This window comes from Setaria italica, chromosome I (assembly GCF_000263155.2).
Source record: "Setaria italica strain Yugu1 chromosome I, Setaria_italica_v2.0, whole genome shotgun sequence".
Classification (NCBI taxonomy): domain Eukaryota; kingdom Viridiplantae; phylum Streptophyta; class Magnoliopsida; order Poales; family Poaceae; genus Setaria; species Setaria italica.
In genome coordinates this window covers 9879982-9897276 of record NC_028450.1, presented here as the reverse complement: position 1 = coordinate 9897276, position 17295 = coordinate 9879982, and the positions used below count along the sequence as shown (strand labels likewise).

Genomic DNA, 17295 nt, shown 5'->3' with positions numbered 1-17295 from the left:
TGCTCGGCGTTGTCGCGCTAAATAGCCCTATATCTAGATGTGAGTTGTTGGGTATAAAGGATTATATACGCAATATTAAATATATATAGAATCAGATTGGAGAGCGTTGATATATTGAAAAAGTCTAAGATTTTTTAGCATGCAAATAGATTCCAAACTGATTTCTTACTGCTGTTTCAAGATTTGATGTGTGGAAATATGCTAGGCTGAATATAAGATGTGCGAGAGAAACCTCCTTTCCTTTACTTACCATCTTGTCAGTTGGGGATGATTGTCATTCCTATCGTTCCTATCTATGGTGCTGGTGGGTGCAAGTAGTATTAGACAATTAAATAAGCTCGGTGATATTTTTTTGTTGGTGGTTTTTTTTTGAGTTAGTGTTGATGATTCACCTATTCAGTCGCTGTTTTTATCAAACTGATCTGATGGTGTAAATGGATGCGTGTTAGTGCAATGACCTTCGTGCTAATTGTTCAGTATATTGTTTGTTTAGAAGGAAAAGCATCCCAAACAATTAACGCAAGCAATTATTTTTTTATCGGAATTTGTATTTCAATTTGAGACTGAAATTTGATACAGAACATGACGCATTGATAATTTGGCAAAGTAACAGATCCAATGCAATGAAGATTGCTGAAATTTCCTCACATTTTTAGGAGTCAAATTGAATCCATAAAAAGTCATACAAAGCATAAAAGTTGCCCAATTTAGAGAATTTTCATTCAAATTTGCCTCATGGTTTTGAGCTGAACCCAACTATTACCCTTGATCTATCTTTCGTACAAGTTTGCCAAATTCTGAAATTGTTTAAAGTATCCAAATAGAATTAAAACGGAGAGAAAGAATATTGCATATTTGTGCATTTTCCATATAAATAGAGTGACCAGTGAGCATTAACTTTCTCCCTAGCTTTTCCCCTGTCTGTGCATTGTCCTTTGACGAGGCCTCCTCCCTTGGCAGGTAGTAGGCAGTAGCAGTGCTGTGCCACTTGCCGTACATACCATAGGTGAAGAGTCTAGAACAATAGATTTTTTTACAATTGTGACTGAGGAGGTTGGTGTTTTACCGTCCATTTTCATTCAGACGGTGAATATTTTTTTTGTTAGTGTGGCTCAACGACTAATCGCTGCTGCGACCAGGTTTCAGTCAGTAAAGATCTGGCGACGCTGCTTGTGGCTTCTGATTATTGCGGCTGTTTAGGCTGCGGCTGCAGCCAGGACCAGCCCTGAGTTTTGAGGAGGGGGGTGGCAAAATGAGAATCGGAGGCCCCAATTAGATATAAGAATCATATTATTTACATATCAGTTGCAAAGATGATTTCGATTCATTACTTCATTACAGAAACTTGTTACCCTTAAGAACAGTAGAACTGAAATTAACAAAACATGTAAGTTGCTGAAAACTAGTGCACACCTACAGAACAACACGTACCCTCGGAAGCACCAAACTACACCAGGGTTGTTTTTTGGCTTTTTGCTTGCTTAACGATGGGCTGGTGTTGTTTGTTTGTTTCACATTAGCACATATATGCAGTTGGACTTGATATGTAGCTGCCTAGCAAGTCCTTGGGCTTTCTGGTACACGAGTTTGCGTTTGACTTGATCTGTTGATGCATACTGCCATACTGGTCAGGGACCTCATATTGGGGGCCCGGGGCAGCCGCCCCAGATGCCATCACTACAGGGCCGGTCTCCTGCTGCACCTTACCAGCGGCTTGTGAGACACAAGGAAAGGCAAGAATACACATTCGCTAGGTACATGTACCAACCAATTCAACCCAAAAGTTTAAACTGATAGGAAGAGGTGGGCAATTCACTTATACTCCAACACTCCCCCTCACGTGCAGATCTCCGGCTGCATACGCGGAAATTGGAGTAAGCTGCAATTATTTTATTTAATCGTGCCCGCCAATATTCGAACTCGAGATCTCTATCTCTGATAACATATTGAGTTGCATGCATCAAACAGTTCAACCCAAAAGCTTAAGTTGATAGGAAGAGTAGGCAATTCACTTATACTTCAATAACTAAGCGAGCTGATAGAAATTAGTCTACAGGTTAGCTGCAACGGCTGTAGCTGCTGCTGGCCAACTGCTACTATTTGTAAGGCTCGCATGAAACTGGAAAGTTAGCTTTGGTTGTTTTCATTGAGTATAATGGCTTAAGTTTTGCTTCATTATTATCGTGTATTCACCACTGAATTGAAAAGTGGTGTGTATATAACTGAATATATGTTTCTAATGATTGTTTTAATGCAGGCAGACGAGCAAGATTGGATACTCTTTTGTTTGATGACTACATGTAAAGTCAGAACCCTCTGAATGAACCCCCTAATTGGTAGTAGCAATGATGCATGTGGTAGTTTATGGTCTATGTTCGAGCAGTCATTGCAGGTTGAATGTCTATGGTTTCGAACTTGTGTTGGCTTTGCAAAACCCAGCAAGCCTTGCCGCCCCTGCACCAGCGGTCAAGTCCTCAGCAACCCTGACTGGCTAGCTACCGTAGCGCCGAAGGGTCACCATGACCGTCCTGAGACTCGCTCGCCGCCGGCCGGCCAAGGCAAATTTGTCCTTGCTTTTTTGCGGTGATTTGAGGTTATCAGAGTATAATTAAGCTCACTTCCCGAGGGGAACAACAGCCGGGGGTGTAGCTCATATGGTAGAGCGCTCGCTTCGCATGCGAGAGGCACGGGGTTCGATTCCCCGCACCTCCATTATTTCGGGCTTCCGTTTTTGGCTTCATTTCCAGTGGCTTCGGTCCCACCTGCCAGGGACAGCAGGACTCGATTGGCCTAGTCGGAGTCTCGCGCCAGCGGCTGTGTCGTCACTCGTCGTCTGCTCTCCTCCACTCCTCCCTCGCCGCACGGCCATGGCCGCCCCGGCACCCACGGCTCTCTCTCTCTCTGCGCCCGCCATTTCCGCCTGCCGCGCGCGCCCTCCGCCGCCTCCTCTCCCTCTCCGCCTCGCCTGCCGGCCAACCGCCTCCTCCTCGTCCTCCTCGCGGCGGCTCCGGCCCCGCCGCCTCGCCGTCTCCCCGCGCGCGGAGGTGGGGACGGGGACCGGCACCGGGGACGTGGAGGCGCTCAGGGCCGGGGTTTCCGTGTACAAACCGCGCTCCTACGACGTGCTCGTCTCCGACGCCGCGCGCTCTCGCCTGCGCCATCGACGACGGCAAGACCCGCCTCGAGATCGAGTTCCCGTAAGCTCACCCCGCGCGTGCGCGCTCTTCGCTTTGCTCCGTCTCTGTCCCCATCGCCTGCATTCTCTGCTTACCGCTCATTTCCTTGTTGTTTCACGCCTTGTTCGTGGGTGTCCCTGCTTCTGAATTGAGACGATGTCAAGGCCTCTGCCAAGCAGCATCTCTTCTTACAAGGTTATTACACCTACTCATCACACTGTGGTCATCCTGCATCGTCTCTTCTTACTAGTTTTGACACCAATTGTTCCCGCACTATGAATTTTCTGGATTCTTGAATTTTCTTACTCCTGAGGCACAATGATTGATTATATCGAATTAGAGATTCATGTCAACAATACTGAATTTTCTGTACTCCTGAGGCTCAGATGAGTTCATTGATGCTAACATCCAGCTTGCTCTTGTTGTTGCAAGGAAGCTTAAAGAGCTCAAGGGGACCAGGTCCTGTATAGTAAGTTCAAGCTTCATACGCCATTCCTGATGCAGATACACATCAGATGTGCAAAGCCATGCTTATTCACTCTCTTCTAGTTGATTTCAGGTGTTTCCTGATCAACCTGAAAAGCGCAGGGCCTCACAGTTGTTCAAGACAGCTATAGACACGGTAAACAATGCGTCATCGAACAATATCTTTATTAGAGGGTGGAAAAAAACAGTTTTTCTGTTTGTGCTTTACTGAAACTTTGGTAGGAGCTTGCTTATAGTAGCATGTCATTTAAATGCTCTGCTTTCTGTTTCCACTTTCTTTAGATTGAGGGTGTAACTGTCAGTTCCCTGGATGATGTGCCCACCGACCCTGCTTCTTCAAATCAATAAGAAATACACTGGATTTTGACTTTTCAGATGACAACGAAGGTAAATTATCTTGATCCAAATACATTTTGAAAGCAATAACTATGCGACCTCAAGTCTAACATGAAATTGTGGCTCATTTTATTATGTCAAAGAGTTCATACCACTCTGCGGCATGGTAGCCTTCTTGTACAGAGGAGCAGCATACATGCTAAAATGTTTATTTTTAATGGCAAGCCTTTTCATGTTAATGAATTATCACAGCCTCAAAAAAGAAAATAAAAGGATTACTGATTAGTGATTAGTGAATGTGTGCATCAGCTTTATGCATATGAATCTAGCATAGGCAGATTATTGACATTCGTTATGATGCTATCATCAGAGCATAAGTTCAATTTCCATCATAGAAGAACCATCAGTCAGTTTGGACCCTATCATAATTCTCATATAAACATCCCCTAATAAGTTAGTCATAACTAGTTCTCTGGTGTGGATACAAATCGATGGAAATCTGATGAACCACCATCATTATATATATTCATCAATAGCAGCACACGTGACCTTGCTTCTATAGAGAAGTATGTGGTATGTCTAGGATACGATGCTTCTTTCCTTGGCAATGTGCATTTATGTGTTATCACATACGGTTGATTCCTTCTTTGTGCTTTTGCTAATTTCAGGAGAAGTTCGCCACATCTGTTCCCGCCCTTCTATTTAATCTTGAATTAGATACTTTGTGGTATGTGTCATATATTCCATTCTAAAACGTTTGAGTGCACTATGAGGCAGTGGCTTATGTAATTCATCCTCCAGATCTGACTTGGGGCTTCTGGGATTCCCCCCAAAAGATTCACATTACCGGTTTCTTTCTCAGTTCACCCCAGTATTTTATATCAGGCAGCGTGACTACTCCAAGGTATTAATTTGTTTTACTTCTATCCACCTCGGCTCCTAGCGATGTCCTTTGTGTTTCTGGCATCCTGTACCATCTGTGACTAGTTTCCCTTCTTTACCGTGTAGACAATTGCAGTTGCTCCATACATAGTGAATTACAGTGGCGCTGTATTCCGCCAATACCCAGGTAATCTTGGAGAACATTTTGGCTTATTTAGATTTCTTCACTTGAAAAATTTATGGTTTGAAACATAGACCTGCCGTGCTGGGTTTGCGATAGAAGACCGAACTGAATAAATGCATCATCAGCTACTGACCTACTAAGTTTCTGTTTGTTCAGGCACTTGGCAGGTTATGCTGAAGCAGGCTGATGGTTCTTATGCATGTGTTGCAGAGAGTGCAGCTCGGTTCACTTTAGGACAGGTCAGACCATAAGTTACTTGAATAAATTTAGTTTATGTTTTCCTGCTCTCGTGTGTGTTTGAAAAAAGTAAGAAAAAAAAAATACTAACTTCGTTCGAGCTTGTTGGGTCTGCCATTCAACATCTTGTCTTTAGGCCAAAGAAGAACTGTTGAGAGTTATCGGTTTACAAGAAGAAGGAAGCTCACTTGAATTTCTCAGAAGAGGATACAAGGTTCAGATCTCATCCCAGCCAATAGTTGATAGGACGAATACGCTCCATTGCTTCATTTCTTCAGAGCATCAGTTTTACTAGAGTTTCCATGATGCAGAATGCTACATGGTGGGAAGAGAACGTTGATCAGGAGAGTCGGCCGCATGGCGAACTTGAGTTGCTGCACCTGCTGGCTGGATGTTGATCTGATCAACAACAAATGGAAATACCAAACGAGTTCATGACTTGGTGTAAACGAAATTACAGAAACAAGGCATGTACAGTGTGGCATTGCCTGTGCTGCAACTACGTGTACCGGCCTGCGAGTTATGGATTTGTTTTTCCCTTTTTTGTGACTTTATGGTGGTTGAGTTTTGGCTATGTAAAACCTGAAGGATCAACTGCAAAAATGCAGGGAACTCCAAACTTGATTTAAAATCTCGTGACTCGTGTTTTGGGTGCCATGTATATTTCTACAGTAGAACATCTGCTTGCAACAAGACATTCATGTATTTTGCGCTTGGTCAACTCTTTTTCTTTCGAAATTGTTCTTGGTCACTTCTCTTCTCTTGCGTGAAAGACACGAAGAAGGAAGAACTGAGTGGAGTAGTAATAAAGCTGGTCCGCATAGAATTCCAGAAGCTTCCGACAACTGAAAGAGTACGGACGTATTTAAACATGCTCAAGATCTCGGGGGTCACATCTGCAAAAAGACCATCACGCGGAAGCGGAGACTGGAATTCGGGAGGGAGACGACGCTGCAGGCTGCACCAGATCGCGGGAGATGGAGCCGAGAGCTGCAATCCACAGATCCGTCGCCCTCATACTCCTCGCCGCCATCTTCGCGGCGGCCGCCTCCTCCGCATCCGCCATCGGGGACAAGTGCGCCGCCTGCAAGGCCGTTGCTGTAAGTTCCCTTTTCTCTTCTCTTGTTCATTCTTGGAGCAATCCTGCTTAGTGTGACTGAAACCATTTTACACCAGCGAGGGGAAGAAATTGGCTTCGACCTTTCCCGCTTCTTGTGAAGCTGTAGTGCAGGATAGACCATGACCTGGATCTTTTAGCGTTCTCTGTAGAATTTTGACGCTGGTAGAGCCCGAGTTTGGACTAATATGGGGCCCTGACTAGCACTACTTTGTTGATAACTTGAAATTAGACTAATAACTGTATTAACGGGGAAATTTCAGCACTGAGGTAGGAAAATCATCATTTTGGCGTGCTTATGTGTTTGGAGAACTATCATGTGTAGTAAGTGTAGTCAGTTGTTTGAAAGATTGAGTTTGAGTTCTAGGGGCATGTACTGCTCCCTTGTTCCTCTTTACCATCAGCAAATGAACTTCATATTCAGCAATTTGCAATGCACACTGTATATTATCTGATGGATCTATTGATCTTCTTTCCAGGCGGAGCTAGAGATTGGAATTTCGAGTGTAAGTAAATCAATAATCTTTCATGCATTTGCCTTAAGTAATTCTGACCATTGTTCACGATGCTGATTTCAGTTGTCTGTGTAATACAAAAGCTTTATCTTTCTCAAATGAAGTTATCTTTTACAATTGATAGAACAAACGTTCCATTGCATATATCATATTAGTTTCTCGGTTATGGCACAATTTGATCAATTATTTTTTTACTGAAATCTCTAATGCAGGAGAAACCAAGAAATCACTTGGACTTGCGCAACCGCTTGAATTCTAAAGGTCAGAGGGAAGGGAAGGTCATTGACTACAGGTACACAACCATCATAATAACACACATTGACGATGATGAAAAAGATGCTTATTGGAAATATATGTTGAGGGGAATAATCCCTGATTGAACACTCCACATGGAGCGTATTTGATCTTGATGGGCATCTTTGGTTTCACATAACAAGTTATGGATGTATTGCACTGCCTACTTTTGTCATGCTATGTAGTTGATTCTGTATACACATGTGCAGAGTCAGTGAGCTTCGGGTTGTAGAACTTCTGGATGACCTGTGCGATAAGATGCAAGATTATACCTTGCAGAAGGTACAACACAAAGATCTATTGCTGTTTTATTATTTGTACTGAATGCCATCTTATCGATGCTGCTTCCCTTTTCTGGATATGTCATAAAGATGCTATAAATGTAGAGTGGATTATCAGTATACTTTAGTATTGATTTTTTCATTCAGCATCAGGATGTTCGCAAGCATTTAGCCACCAACGTAACTCCTTTTTTTTTAAACAGTTGGAATCAGGTGGAAAAGGATGGGTGAAAGTAACAGATTGGAACAGCTTTCAAACTGGTAATCTTTGTCAACTCTGTGGCTGTTAAATCTTCTGAGACTTGTTACTACATCCATACTGGGAGCTCAAAGTGCAATTCCAATCCATGGTTTCTTGCACTGTATTAGTGCCTTCTGCCTGCTTAGTTTTTTTCTTGCATGCATCACCCCAAAAAAGGTTGCAAGCACTAGGTTTAGTACTGTGTTTCTGCTCATTGCTGAATGTACTCACCATTAGACTTATCACAAGCAACTCAGCTTCAGTGATGTCAAAATAAACTTGGAGGATATTACCAAAAAGGCAAAAATGATCTTAGCAATCAATCCAGTACAGGAAATGAACTTGGATCATCTGGTGGTAAATCTTAATGCTGAATGACAAGCAAACAACAAGTCGTACCTTTGGATTTATGTTGATTCATTACAATAAAAACATTTATACATGTATTAGAATTAGAATTGTTTCAAATGTGTAAAATTATATTGATTATTTTACTGTTCTTTTTGTAGAAAAGAAGGCAGCAGCACGAGCACATTCCAAAAATCTGTCCACCTTCTGTGGAAGGTATGTTATGTTTCCACTAATTTTGATGAACTTCATTGTAATAAGCAGCACATATAGGCAATTTCAGTATTTTCTTTCCTATGAAGTCTGGAAGAATGTGGACTGTACTGAATACATGATTTTCTTTAGAGCACACATATATTTGTTGTGTAAAGAAAAGATATACTCTCTCTGCAGCTGATTATTGAGAGAATGAACTGACCAGCTTCACTTTTTGCAGGTTACTTGAGGAAACAGAGGATGAGGTAGGCTTATCTTGGATGCCATTCATACCGTTCTACCACAGTTTGGTTTTAGCAAATATCTTATTATTAGCTTGATTGGTAGTTGTGTTTTGTTTTTGAATTGTATGTTTCTTAAAAAAATTGGCAAAACAAGGCCTTATGATTCTTATTCTTTTTCTGGTTCATTTGCAGCTCTCTGAGTGGATAAAAACAAGCTCCTCAGAATCGGAAAGTGTGAGCAAGGCCCTTTGTGAAGATATTAGCAAACACTGTCGGTCCACAAGGTATGTCATATCTGTCGTATCAATTATCAAGCATAGATAGTCAGGAAATGTTTTCTGTGATGGCTTTTGGTGCCTACATAAAGAATTACAGCAAGGTAAGGCATTTAGTGTTTGTAAAATAAGATCTTTTTGTTTCAACCAAATTTCTAAAGAACATTATGTGACAAGGCCATGTCAGCTGTAAGATTCTTTAGCATGCTTGTGAAATAAGGATGCATGCATGTTTGTACGTTCACACAATGTACATTTTTCTACTATCTGATTGCTCTAAAATATGTCTTCTTCCGTTTCCTTATCTTCCAGTGCTACCATCCAGATCGATGATGAACTATAACACACTGCGCCCAGTGAAGCAAAACATATGGCAGGCTGGGAAATGTCAAAGGACAAGCTCAAGTGGTTCCTGACACCAATTTAGTCATACATGAAGCTGCCATATCTGATTTTCTGTGTTGCTCTCGCATTCTTGTACTGAAAAATGGGACTTGTAATTCGTTCCATATGATGTTCTTGCCTTCTTGGTCTAAAGTTTAGACTGCTCCATAGAGAACAACTGAACAGCAAATTTTGTATGCTGAAGCACACTTAAAAACAGCCAGTTCCAACTAACCTGTCTTAAGGCTATCTGAAATCTGAGTGCTTTATCGAGTGCGAGCAGTGCTCTGAATTGTCCAGTGCTACGCCATGTTGAGATCTCATCTCCCAAGATCATATGCATTTTGCATAGAAGACGCAATTTGCCAGACACATAGCTCTAATCGGACAGTTGGGGGTTGACATGATAAGTAAGAATTCGTGGCTCGTCAGAGTTGTTGCTATGATAAACCAAAAACAAATCGTTGCAGTACGAAATAAAAATCGCACATTGTGAACCAAGCAAGCACGTTTGATGGTATGGCTGGCAACGTCTACTCAAAACAAATATCCTTTTCAATGCATTAGAAGATTGCAATCTCTTATTTCCAATACACCAGAAGATCTCAGTAAGGGCGTGTTTGGCAATCAAGTGTTAAAGTTTAACACCTGTCACATCGGATGTTTGGATGCTAATTAGGAGTATTAAACATAGGTTAATTACAAAACTAATTGCACAGATGGAGTGTAATTCACGAGACGAATCTATTAAGCCTAATTAGTCCATGATTTGACAATATGGTGCTACAGTAACCAATTGCTAATGATGGATTAATTAGGCTTAATAGATTCGTCTCGCGAATTAGCACAGGGTTCTGCAATTAGTTTTATAATTACCTCATGTTTAGTTCTCCTAATTAGCATCCGAACATCCGATGTGACACTGTTAAAGTTTAACACCTCGTATCCAAACACCCCCTAAGTCAGTATCTTATTTCCAATACACCCGAAGGTATCTTTTTTATCTTCTAATAAAGTTGTCAATTTTAATCATTTTATACTTGTTCACAAATACTCGTCAGTCGTTATGCATGGGATTCGAAGGATTCTGGTGTGTGGGTCCCTGCTGGTCAACCGAAGGAGCCCCCCAAGTTGAATGTTACTGCGGGCCCACGCTGTCATTGGAGTAATAACGGCGTCTTACTATAAACCGTTTCGCTGTAAAAAAAAAATCCCCTTTGTCTCCGCTCTTCTTCTTCTTCCTCCTCCCTGTCCCCTCCTTCCCTATTAATTCCCCCACAATTTCCTCCATCCTTCCCGTCCCCAAATTCTACGCTCCTCCCATCCCGCACAGCCGGCCTCACCGCCGGCGACGGGACGCGACGACCCGCGGGCCGGACGTCCTTCCGCCTGCCCCAGTCCCACCGTCGTCGCCCCCCTCAAAACCCTTTGGCTGGGGCTCGGGGTCGAGGACGCGAGATCCGGCCGGACTGACTGACTGATTTCCTCCTTCCTCGGTGAGTAAACCATATTCCCCGTGGGGGGGTGCTCCGTCGTACTAGGAACTCGTTTCGTCCGGCGGGATCTTTCATTTCTCTGCTGCGATTGCGGGTGTCAATTCCCAAATCTTCGTTTTCTCGCGGCTCAGTTTGTCGCGGATTCGTTTGCCGCGTTGGTGCCCGGTTAATCGAACCCGTGCATCTAACCCGTGCACCCGTTGGTCCGGTTCGATTAGGCTCTTGTTCAGCGCGTAAGATCGATCTCAGTTGACCCCTGATGTCTGAAAAATCTCAGTTGACCCCATAGGACTTGGTAACTATGGTGAGGGTGTAATTCGTATTAAAAAAACCATCATGTCCTGCTTAAGTGTGCCCCTGGGTTTTGCGGACCAGATCTTATGGGAATTGCTTCTGTTATTATGCTGGTTTTTAGGACAAATTGATTCTTCTGTTAATTATGTGGAAAATTCAGTTGTGAGATGATAAATATCAGAATTGCTATTGTATCAGTGCATGCTTTTACTTGGGGACTTAGGTGTGAATACCTGAATCATTCTTTGACCTTACAGTACTGCTGAGCTTTTGTATCATGGACTGTAAGGAGGAAATAAATAAAAATTACATCTGTTCCATCGTTAGATGTTTCCTACACTGTTAACCTAACTATTTATTATTCAATAAAAAACTTGAACTTTAGCTGCTTCAGACCATAAAAGTAAAGTCTTGCTTTGCTAAGCCCTCATTTGTATGTCTCCAGGGATAAGATTGTGAAGCACCTGTGCCATCATCATCATCATCAGCTTAGCAGGGTCACTTTGATATTCCAACGAAGGGCACCTTGCTAGCCTCCCTGATTGCCCCCTAGCAATGAAGACGCATGAGCGAGCTGCCAATTTGGCTCTTGCTGGTACGTTTCTTGTTCAATTCAGTCATCGCTGCCTTTGCAATCTTTACCTTGATACCTTCTTCCTTTTCTTTTGATAAAAATGAAAACTTGCTGACCTCTGCGTCCTCTTTTTTTAACAATATATGCAGCTTTGAGTTTGGCGCCACTTGTGGTTAATGTAAACCCAAATGTGAATGTGATATTGACAGCATGTCTTACTGTCTATGTCGGTTGTTACCGTTCTGTCAAGCCAACTCCACCCACTGTAAGAAATATGTTTTTCTTTGCTAAGTATATGTATCTTCTGGGTATTGCCTTGACATGAAAATCATGAGACTAATTGATTTTTTGTGCATTTTTTTATTATGCAGGAGACAATGTCCAAGGAGCATGCTATGCGTTTCCCCTTAGTGGGAAGTGCTATGCTTTTGTCATTGTTCCTTCTATTCAAGTTTCTTTCAAAAGACTTGGTCAATGCTGTGCTCACTGCTTACTTCTTCATTCTTGGCATTGTTGCTCTTTCGTAAGTCCAAATTTTCTTGGAATATCTTTTGCAGACTTGTACACTTAGTACTGTACTTATGAGCTAATGAATGCATTCGTTCCATTGTCATGCAGAGCAACATTGCTTCCTTCTATAAAGCGTTTTCTTCCAAAAGAATGGAATGATAATCTCATTGTTTGGCAGGCTCCACTTATCCACTGTATGATCCTGAACTCTCTTTGATGCTCATTCTTGTTGGTCCAGTTGTGCAGATCTTGAGATGTTACTGCATCTATGTTTTTAAAGATATCCTGTTGTGCTATTTGATTGTATCTTCAATACTGCTGTAATTGAAATAAAAAAAATGTGGTGGCTGAGAGTCGATACACAAACTTATTGTGTGGCCTGAACGATTTTGAACTTTTCACAATTGATGTTTTCAACCCACAAACAAAATGATGTTGCTCCATGCAGATATGGCCATTTTTCTGTGTAATTAGAAAAAATTACTGACATGGAAATATATTCTTGTTGACAGCATTTCATATGGATATAGAAGCTTCATTTTTCTTTGTGAAATAGATGTATCATGTGCCAGTTGCCTCCCTTTACAATCTTTATTCTTGAAGATGGTTTAAGTCCATGAATTGCTTATTTCAGCACTCTCGGTGGAGTTCACGAAGTCACAGATTGTTGCTTCAGTCCCGGGATTTTTCTTTTGCATGTGGTATGCGTCTAAGAAGCATTGGCTAGCAAATAATGTTCTGGGAATCGCTTTCTGTATTCAGGTTTGTTTCTATGATTTAACATTAATATGCATTACTAAAGATTATGGGGTAAAACCTTCCTGAATTTGATTGTTGTCATCACCAGTTTTACTTCACCAGAGTCTTAACACTTCAATTTTGTAGGGGATCGAGATGTTATCCTTGGGATCATTTAAAACTGGGGCCATTCTGTTGGTAAGTTTTTTTCACCGATTTTTTGCATTGTTTTGAGCACACATATTTGATATTTCTATTTTCTGGTTTAACTTCTAAGAACACATCCTCATCATTGCAGTTATAAACATGTTCTTATTTTATCATCTCTGCGCTATCATGTTTTTTTTCACAACTGAAGTGTGTTATATATGAGTAATAAATCTGAATCATCTGGGCCTAATGTAACTTGGGGTTTGTTTTTGGTGTACCAAAGGATCTATCTGTTATGCACTATAGAAACTGAAAGTACTGCTTGCTGTGCTGTATATGGATTTAAATTTGTACTGTTTCTAACTGCGGTCATAATTTCGGTCAAAAATATTTGTGGTCATAATTGTGTCCCTATCCTCTTAACATGTTCGATATATTTTCTAATCTTTACTAGTGTATCATAGAGTCAGGTTTCAGACCATACTTTTAGTGTTCTCCCGCCTCGCCTCTCCTCTTTGACCAAAATGACTTTTTACTGCTATATCTGTCCTAGCTGTGGCGACATATTGGCGAGTTAACTTTTATGCTTTGACTTTTTAGTATGCACTCTGTCATACCTCTTGAATTATGAAAAAAATAGTTTTCTCGTAATATTAGCAAGCTTTGATTTATGATCACATTGTTTCATGAATATTGAAATATGGAACCTTATACTGGTTTATAATAGTTCTGAAGTAATCAAGCCCTTGCATTTTTTACTGCACTGTTTCTGAAAATAATAGCTACAGCAATTTCATCAGTTCTCGTTGAATTGATTTCTGCCGTTTGTTTCAACATAGTGCCACTGTCTCAGGGGGTGTTTGGGAATACCGTGTTAAAGTTTAACACCTGTCACATCGGATGTTTGGATGCTACTTAGGAGTATTAAACATAGGCTAATTATAAAACTAATTGCACAGATGGAGTATAATTTGCGAGATGAATCTATTAAGTCTAATTAGTCCATGATTTGACAATGTGGTGCTACAGTAACCATTTGCTAATGATGGATTAATTAGGCTTAATAGATTCATCTCACCAATTAGCATAGGGTTCTGCAATTAGTTTTATAATTAGCTCATGTTTAGACCATTTAATTAGCATCCGAACATCCGATGTGACACTGTTAAAGTTTAGCACCTCGTATCCAAACACCCCCTCATTCTCTATTCATTTCTTGACATTCATATGTGAATTCATTTTCAGGCTGGACTTTTTGTGTATGATATTTTCTGGGTGTTCTTCACTCCAGTTATGGTCAGTGTGGCTAAATCTTTTGATGCTCCGATAAAGGTCAGTGCTCATTGTTAGTGAGCTGTCTTTGTTAATACCGTTGTTGGTTGGTTCCATTTCATCATTAACTAATCTGGCTCTGCTTTGTTTTCCACAGCTTCTGTTTCCAACTGCACATGCTGCACGGCCATTCTCTATGCTTGGCCTTGGTGACATTGTGATACCTGGTCAGTAGTAAAAAATTCTTTCTTTGTGCTATTTTGCATTCTGCTTATGTTTGCAGTGAATTGATTCTTTTCCAGTTTTCCTGATTGAATGGTAATATATCAGCCAGCAGCCACAGTATGAGTGCCAACTTCATTCTACATGATTATCTGCAGCAAGCTGCTATGTGTATACTGGGACTTTGTTAGCATATCTAAGGACAATTTACAAATTTGTTGCATCAATGGAGCTTTTTTTTCCTTGATCTATGGGGATGTATTGGAGAGAAGTAATAAGTATAATAATTCTAGATTTATGGTATAGTTATTGGTTAGTTTTGCGATTTACATATTCTTTTAGTACTTGGCTGAGAATCAGTGCTGCAACTAGAATTGGTCCAACTGGAATGAGATCGTGCTCAGATATTGCTGTTTTAGTTGGGCCATATGTCTAGGTCCATGCTCACATTTTTTTAAAGATATCTGGTTGCATGCCCTCTCTTGAGTTATTACCATATCCATTTTTACCCCTAGAGGACAACACTGTATATATTCAACTGTGATTTTATTCAGCTGATATCAGCTGCATAGAAAAACTGTGATTTTATCAGGCAGTTTCTATGTCATTCAGCATGTAATATGGATTTGTACTTTTGGTTCCAGGCATATTTGTTGCACTTGCCTTGCGTTTTGATGTCTCAAGAGGTATCAAGAACCGTTACTTCAACAGCGCATTTTTGGGATACACTCTGGGTTTGACAGTGACCATCATTGTAATGAACTGGTTTCAAGCTGCACAGGTGAGTTCATTACTCAGGTTTACTGCCTTTTTGTCCCTTATTTCTATCATCTCTGAAATATTGATATGGGTCATTTTTTGGGCATATGCAGCCTGCTCTACTATACATTGTTCCTGGTGTGATTGGTTTCGTTGCTGTTCACTGTTTGTGGAATGGAGAAGTAAAACAGGTCAGATTCTGAATACTTAATGCAGCTACCATCCAAAAAATTGTTTCCTGTGGCCTCTTCTACCTCGTCCTTTGCTTTGAACTTTTAAGTAGCATAAAAGATACCATTGTTGCACACTGAGTAAAAATGTTCGTTTTCATGGGCCCAGTTCTGTTCATGAGGTTTTATGTTTTGATGCTTGCCTCTTAACTGTTACTACAAAACAATGCCACGCCTTAGAAAACTAGCGCAGGGATTGCAAGAGAAGGATCTTATGGCAGAAGTTCATTTCATGCTACAGTTACTGTAGTTTAATTATCCAATATTTTGGGGGTACGCTAGTGTTCTTTAAAGAATAAATAACAATTGTTTTCAATCAGATTTCTTCATCACTTTGAATTGTGATTAACCGAGTCAGTCACCTTATGGGGCCCTTCCATTTGTACATTCGGGTTTCTGTACTATCAGTACTATTAACTGTGCCTCTAGCCTTTTCTTACTTATGTAATAGATCTTCAGCTGAGTCATGCAGGAAAAGTTGTCCTTGGGCTGAGTTGGTATTTCACTTTGTGATGATTAATGGGCTCTGTAGTGTTGATGTGTTCTGTAGTTTTATCCCTTTTGTTTCCCGAAAGTAGGCAAGTACAAAAGATGTCTTGGCAAGATTGACTGACTATATATGTATTTTGCACATGCAGCTACTGGAGTTTGACGAGTCAAAAGCTGAAGCGGAGGAAGCCGGTGAAGAAGAGCAAGATGATAAATCCGAAGAGAACAAAAAGGTGGACTAGCGCTCTAGCTAGATTTAGTTCATGATGAGGAGAAAAAGCAAGGCACAAATTTTCGTGTAAGGTGGTCGGCAGCTAAATGGACTTGGCGACCTCTGATACTGTCTCACTTAAGAACTTAGAAATGGTTCACATGATACAACTGTTTTTTACCTTGCGGATTATTTGGTTCGGAGAGTTGAAGATGAGGGAAAAGATTATGTGACTTGCGCGATGTCCTGACCTACTGTTTTCCTTACTGACTTCCATCTCTTGGTTTAAGGATTCACCAGAATTCTGATTTGGCCATCGCATTCCATGGTATCTCGTTGGGTTCCCTACTGTCTATCCAACCACCCAGAAAGATTTCGCTGGCCTCCACGATGAAAGGACTCGAGAGATGTTGACGAGGACTTCATTCCTTGTTCCAAATTGAGTCAAAATTTACCAGACTTTGCCTTTCTTTTTTACTTTACTTTGATGATGATTTAAAGGTGGAGAGGAGGAATCCTTTACATGCTACAGTATGAGTATGGCGGATGTGCAAGAAAGGAACGGCACAAAGTGGAATCCGGTTCGTAGTCACGGCCCAAAAAAAGCTGCGGCCTTATGCCTTGCGTGGTGTTTGCATTTCCGAGGCACTGCACCGGCCACCGGCCCAAAAAAAAAAGGATCAATGAACAATCTACAGATTTCGACATCATTAGTTAGGCCTGGATTGGTTCTTTTGCTTATTTTTAAGCACCCGCGCACATCGAATGTTTAGATACTAATTAGAAGTATTAAACGTAGACTATTTACAAAACCGATTACATAAGTGGAGGCTAAACGGCAAGACGAATCTATTAAGCCTAATTAGTCCATAATTTGACAATGTGTTGCTACAGTAAACATTTGCTAACGATGGATTAATTAGGCTTAATAGGTTCGTCTCGCTGTTTAGCCTCCACTTATGTAATGGGTTTTGTAAATAGCCTACGTTTAATACTTCTAATTAGTATCTAAATATTGATGTGACACTTGCTTAAAAATAAGCAAAGGTAACCAAACGCCACCTTAGTTAGGATTCCCCGCCGGGGCTTGAGTCGAAGACCCAAGGGCTCGTACTAAGTGCTCATATTTTCGGCTACTTTCTTTCTGAGGGTAA

The 17295-nt window shown here is 41.1% G+C and overlaps 2 protein-coding genes, 1 non-coding gene and 1 pseudogene across 3 annotated transcripts; all 4 read left to right on the top strand.

The window, feature by feature from the left end:
* The first annotated feature begins 2639 nt into the window (after positions 1-2639).
* On the top strand, positions 2640-2712 carry TRNAA-CGC. Its single transcript has one exon. It is a non-coding gene; the product is annotated as a tRNA-Ala (tRNA).
* A 119-nt stretch (positions 2713-2831) lies between these two features.
* On the top strand, positions 2832-3981 carry LOC105914074 (annotated as a pseudogene).
* Positions 3982-6146: 2165 nt separating this feature from the next.
* On the top strand, positions 6147-9452 carry LOC101757094 (protein canopy-1). Its single transcript, XM_004954697.3, has 9 exons — positions 6147-6401; positions 6898-6924; positions 7146-7225; positions 7437-7509; positions 7712-7769; positions 8259-8313; positions 8534-8558; positions 8730-8821; positions 9125-9452. Exons 1-9 carry the CDS (start codon positions 6279-6281, stop codon positions 9153-9155), a joined length of 564 nt encoding a protein of 187 aa, XP_004954754.2. The 5' UTR covers positions 6147-6278; the 3' UTR covers positions 9156-9452.
* A 990-nt stretch (positions 9453-10442) lies between these two features.
* Positions 10443-16443, top strand: LOC101762064 (signal peptide peptidase 2). Its single transcript, XM_004952073.3, has 12 exons — positions 10443-10692; positions 11432-11581; positions 11710-11825; positions 11932-12083; positions 12179-12264; positions 12705-12832; positions 12956-13006; positions 14204-14290; positions 14388-14457; positions 15097-15233; positions 15325-15402; positions 16080-16443. Exons 2-12 carry the CDS (start codon positions 11542-11544, stop codon positions 16170-16172), a joined length of 1038 nt encoding a protein of 345 aa, XP_004952130.1. The 5' UTR covers positions 10443-10692; positions 11432-11541; the 3' UTR covers positions 16173-16443.
* Positions 16444-17295: the final 852 nt, after the last annotated feature.